We start from the raw sequence: 6,068 nt of genomic DNA on the forward strand, positions 1-6,068 counted from the left end.
ACAGCCGATTTAATAGTAGGGGAAAAAAAATCCTCAGCTCTCGGCAGAGCAAATTTGGATATTCTCACCTGATTTCAGACGGGACGGGTCTCACGGCAAAACAGTTCAGAGAGTTCAGAGTCTGTAGCAGGCCCTCAGGTTCCCTCTCAGGTCTCGGGCCTGGTTCGGCCTAGCCAGGCCTAGTCGGCGGCAGAGCAGAGTGTGGGAGTCCCCTCACCGTGAAGGGGGCGGAAGTCCAGGAGAGAGCACTCCTCCTGCCTGCTGCCTTTAAAGGCTTCCGACGTAACGTTCCACCTGACTCTCTTAACCAATTAAATGTGGAATTATCGTATTTGCATGGAATAATTCTATTTGTCCATTTCCCCAAACAAGGAAGTTTCAGCTCAAACCAGGACAAAAATGTATTCTTCTTACTATACCATCTCAGTCCACTGTCTGAGAATAAATTAATTTGCCAGATTTTAAGTAGCTAGAAATAGTTCCTTCCTAGGCTCGAACTTCAATTCTTCAATGCAGCAGAAGGAACCTTGAAATTTAAAGAGTGTGTTAGAGACCTGCACGTTAGCAAGTTACCATATCAATAACCAACTTCATCTTCTCACCTTCTCACTTTCTGCCTCAACTTTAGGAATTCTTTAACCAGTTGGATCAGAGAGTCCTAAATGCCTTTCTGAAAGCATGCGATGAACTTACTGACATCCTCCCAGAACAAGAGCAACACCACCTGCAAGAAGCTGTGAGAAAACTCCATAGGCAGTGGAAGGTTAGTAACATTGAATGATGTCTCTGGAAATTTTAAGGCTGAACTTCAGAATATTTCTGCATGACCTGTATTGGGGATGGGGGGAAGTTGTATTATTTGGATTCCTGTACAATTGGGGGGGGAAAAAATGTACTTTACAGTGTTAGATACAGTTACACCTACAAAAACCCTCTTGAAAATCCCTGTTGTAGCGATCCGTGCTATATTCTTTACAGTGAGCCCGCAAGCTGGAGAGGAACGAATCACTCAAAACACCAATGTGGTGTGTAGTGAGACCCATTTATTGTTTACAGTACTTCTCTATTTATAGACAGTGGATTCTTGCTCACGTAACTGGTTACATAGTGGTTGGATATGTTCCTTGTCACACAGACAGTATGCATCTCTTAAGGCGCTATGATTGGATACAGGAGTTAGTTCACGCGCACTTTCTTGTTGGTTAGTGTTAATCAAACAGGGCTAGTTAGAGATATAATTTCCCACACGATAGTGTTGCAGCTGGGTTTCAGCTGCTAAGTTTCCCAGAGAGAGTAGCATATTTTTCACAGTTCTAATTTCTGCTAGAATGATAGCAACACCCTGTTAAGTAAAAGTGGTCAAAAGTCAAGAAATGTGAAAATTTAATTATGAAATCTTAAATCCCCCCCCTACCTATAGCCAAAGTGATAGCTGTGTTAAAAACATTTGTTGAGAACAGGCAGTTACTTTCCCAAACTTAATGAAACAAATTTGTAAGAGGTCAGGCTATCAGATTAGATTGTGTCTACTGCCAAAGGCTTTAACCACTGAACAAACATTCCTTAAGCTATGGAACTTTTGGCCTGCTACAGCATGTTTCAGGGCAAAGCTGGAGTGATGGATGAGTGGGTTTCTCATTATCATGCAAACAGGAACCTCTGTAAGCAGTTGTGTATATACTATATACATATTCACTATTATTATTTGCTTTATTACTTTATACAGGAAATATTTCATATATCTTGCCAAGAATCAAGATTTCTCTGTAATCTGCATTATACATACATATTCTGGTCCCCCCAAACTTATGATCTCATGATAGATCTAAGAGTTATTGGTAATAGAGTTGCTTTATTTACTTTAATGAATACAGAGGAACCCCCATATCTGTTTTATTTTCTATATTAGCAGTTTTTAGATAATTTATTTGTAGTAACTTCACACTGAGGTAATGGGAGTAGTGTGTTATATCTGTGCTTGTTTATTGCCCCTGTGGGTGTGTAGGATCTTCAAACAGAAGCCCCATACCATTTGATCCACTTGAAGATTGAAGTACAGAAAAGCAAGTTCCTGGTCACAGTGGAGGAGTGCAAAGCTGAACTAGCTCGACAGAACAAGGTGTTATCAAGAGAAGGCAATGAAAGGATGATCAGAGAGCACAGGGTATGAATTATGTGCCACCATGTGGGCATTTACAGAAATACGTTTCAATGTCAATAATAAACAGAGGGTCTGAGAAACACTTAAGCCACCAAGTATTCTGTGCACAAGTAAGTCTGATCAATCCTTGGGGCCTTTAAGAAAAAATAAAATTAATTTGATCTTAGTAGAGTTTATAACAAATATGTAGACACACCTTGTGATTTCTGCCAGTTTTTATTTTTACTAAATTTTCTGCTTTGTCTCCCATCAGCTGTTCTTCGGTGAGAAGGGACCTTACCACCTTTGTGAGAAAAGGCTACAACGGATTGAAGAACTGTGCCAAAAACTGCCGGTTTCCGATCCAGTGAGGGCTACATTGGAAAGCAGCCAACGAATCCTGAAGGAGCTCAAATCCCAGATAGACAGCACATACTTAAAGTTAACAGAGCACTCGGACACCTGGAAGGGCTATAAGAACAGGTGTCAGCTCAATTTGTAGCTGGGTCTTGTAGAGCCTTGTATGTGGTCACTCCTCTAAATGTCATCATATATCAGTACCATGTAAAGAATGAAACAGTGTTGCTAGCTATACTTTATGTAGTAATTCCACAAATAATAGTTGGGTTTTGAGTAGATTTTATTTTTGGCTTAATTTAAGAGGTTACCATTTGGTGCTGGCAATTTTTGTGTAACTTTTTTCCTTGCTTTGCATTATGTGATGTTTTATTTCAGATTCTCTGAATTGGCAAATTGGATTTCATCAACAGAAAGAGAGCTAAGGAAGATAAAAGAAAGCGTCAATGATACTGACAAATACATGCAATTTAAAACATCTGTGGGGGTGAGTCCTTGGCTTATAGTCTAACAAAGCTACAGTCATTGCTGCTCTGTGTGTGGATAAAACTGTACTCTGAAGTAGTGCAACTTAATTACTGTGGAGACCGTAGTAGCTCTGCTGATTCCTGGGATTCTTAAGAACATTTCCAGGAGAAAGTTCCACATGCAGCAAAATGTGGCAGAAGTTCCTACCTTTAATAATTTCAAGAATAGCAGATCCCTTTAACTGAGTATTCAGAACATCCAAAATATAAATAGAATAAATAGTTGTTCTTTATTGTGCTGTATGCGCAGTTAAAAGTGCTGTGCAGAGAAAAGCAAAACTTCTGGACTGGGTGTGTTTGAAGGATCAAGTTACTCTCATGTTTAGGGAATGTAATAAAAATAATATAAATTAATAATATCGTAAGAATTCTCTTATAGTATTAAAGGGGAGGCAAAGGTATTATACTATTCACTTTTGCGTTGGTGACTAGTGGCAGAAATAGTACAATAGTTGAAGATTAAGTTATTTGGTTAAATTAGTTTTAGGCAATAATTTATTGTGTCTCTCGGTACTTAACTTGACCTTTATTTCTTTTTTTAGTTCACATACTAGGAGCTAAAATAGGAATGTCACATATGGTAGGAGTTTGTGTGAAAGTTATGTGCAGGTTGTAAGGCTAACTGTGTGGAGAGATGTAATTGGGATGACCTCAATAAAGCCAACAGACTTTTAGCTTAATGGGTGCTCCTGCTCTAGAAAGTCTGATTTAGTCACTGGCAACTTCTCATCGCCACGGGTACAAAGATATAAATGAAAGTCAGCATTTGAGAATTAAACAGCAACTAAGAAATTTGATCAGTATGTGGAAAATATAGACATGGTATCTACCATCTATCTATCTATAGGTAAAATGTTAGTTTGTGAGGAAGAAGTACTCCATTACTACTTATTAAAGAACAGCACAATAAGTAGTAGTGGAGTAAAGTCTGTGGAGGAAATGCAAAAAATCAAGCTGTGGACTGGAACAGAATCAGGTAGGGAATGCAAATAGAAAAACGCTACATTTCTAGTGTTCCAAGATAAGAACAAAGGTAGTATGTTTACACAACTAATCCTTGAACTGATGCCATGAATGCCACTCTTTAATATATTGTCTTTATTTAAAGAAAACATGTTTTAATTCTTCCATAGGAAATTAGGAAGCATATGAGCAAGCAAGGAGAAAATCACAGCTGGCTGAAATCTAGGCTTGCTGTTTTAATGGCAGTATGTCCTGATTTGGAGGCCAAAAAGACAGAGGATGAGCTTTGTAAACTTTCCAGTGACTTCAAGGGACTCCTAGATTTGCTGGCTGAGGTACAGTATGAGGGACACAAGAACTCTTCATTTACAGCATCATACGAAATTACACCAATCATGGCTTCACGAACATAAGTTCCCTGCTGTGTGTTTTTTAATTAAACTGCAAGCATTAAGCAACAAAAAACCTCATTTGTATTCCCTGGGTAGCAAAGCCAGTAGCAGCCAAAGATACTGACATTATTATAATGCATCTTTTTCCTTTGCAGGACTGGGAGTATTACAGTAAATGTTTCTAGAATTAAAAAATCGAAGTATTTTTAGAGGCAAAAGATACTTATCTAAAATAGTCATAGTGAACACTGGCAAAACCATGATGTACATCAGCTAGTGGATATAGAATTTTACTTGATTCTTCATTTATGTATCTTTTACGCTGGAATAGTAGAGGAACTACTGCGAGGTAGTTTCAGATCATTAAGGATGTCTATCAGGCACTGAATTTGCAGGAAAAGGCTGCAGTTCTCTGGGGTCTGAATGATAATGAGATACTGTAACTGCTGAAGTCATGGGAATTTTCTAACTGATAAGAAGCAAAACCTCTTAGAATCCACTGAACCCCTTGAGTTCCGTGGGATCTCAGGGAACTTACTGCTTCACAGTTTTCACAGTATGAAGAAAGATCAGGAGAAACTTAAAACATCTTACACTTAGAAGATGAAACAGGTCCATTTCAAAAGAGTTCAGGACAGAGAAAGAGTTCAAACTTCAAATTCCATTGTTAATGTTGATTCTTGTGGAGGCCTCCTAGGTATTCCAAATGTATAAAAGTTCCATGTATTTATAGAATCTTCTCTAAATGTCCATCATGTAAAAACTGTTGGAAAGTTGGGGCAACCAATGTTCTGATTTCCATGTGAGAGCAAAATATTCAAGATACTATCTTCTGCAAAGTACTTTTGCTTTTTGTTTCCCCTAAAAGTCAGAACGAAGGGGAGCAGAAGTTCGTGAAGGTAAAAAAAGGAAAGTAAGAGCTAGAATACAAAGTTTTTTCCATCTAAATAGCGCTTTATACTACAGTTAAGAGACTGCTGATTCTGAGAAGTCTAAATATGCATTACAACTAAATTTACAGCTTGTTAATCAGATGGATGAGACTGTTTAGATGTGAACTGACACTGGGTATTTCCAGAGGGCAGCGGGGTTTTTTTGAGATTAAGGACTGAGTATTTATATAACAGTAAAGAGAATGACTTGAATCCTAATGACCCTCTGAAGTGAATATGGGCTGGAAAGAAAGGAAGGGAGAGAGGAAGGAAAGAAAAGAGTTTTTAGTTCTAGAATACTTTATGGTTAAATCCTTAAAACACAAGAACTGTCCGAGGAACAAAGCCTGTATGGCAAATCAGCTCCAAGTAGCTGGCTGAATCATGCAAAAAGATGGGAAGAACTTTCTGATATGTTGAATAGATATATCTTCTGCTTAATAAAATTCTGCAGACTGAGACTGAATATTGTACCACATGCCTATTGTCTGTAAAACCAGGGCATTTTAAGATATCTGTGATTCACCAGGGCATTGCTCCAGAAGGTCCAAAAGGTAGTATGATATTTTGTGATTTGAGTAGTGCAGGTGTTTTGGAATCTGGGTTAGCTTGCAAGGATGAGGACAGCATGTAATTTCTGAGTGATCACTGATAAGTGGCTCTCACAGACACCTATTTACCATACGGCAATGTAGTGGGAAGTATGTCTAAGCAAGACAAATATCTCCTTGGTAACATTTTAAGTCTACAGTCACTC

At 38.3% G+C, this 6,068-nt stretch overlaps 1 protein-coding gene across 1 annotated transcript in view; it reads left to right on the top strand.

The window, feature by feature from the left end:
* Positions 1-628: 628 nt before the first annotated feature.
* Positions 629-6,068, top strand: part of LOC104498826 (nesprin-1-like) — a gene marked incomplete at both ends in the record, with an annotated part of 44,433 nt that continues 38,993 nt past the window's right edge. The window contains 5 exons of the mRNA XM_010142249.1: positions 629-763; positions 2,006-2,164; positions 2,415-2,623; positions 2,876-2,984; positions 4,158-4,322. Coding sequence (XP_010140551.1) covers positions 629-763; positions 2,006-2,164; positions 2,415-2,623; positions 2,876-2,984; positions 4,158-4,322 — 777 coding nt within the window. The remainder of the gene's footprint in view (positions 764-2,005; positions 2,165-2,414; positions 2,624-2,875; positions 2,985-4,157; positions 4,323-6,068) is intronic.

The sequence above is a fragment of the Buceros rhinoceros genome, unplaced genomic scaffold, assembly GCF_000710305.1.
Source record: "Buceros rhinoceros silvestris isolate BGI_N320 unplaced genomic scaffold, ASM71030v1 scaffold3458, whole genome shotgun sequence".
Classification (NCBI taxonomy): Eukaryota; Metazoa; Chordata; class Aves; order Bucerotiformes; family Bucerotidae; genus Buceros; species Buceros rhinoceros.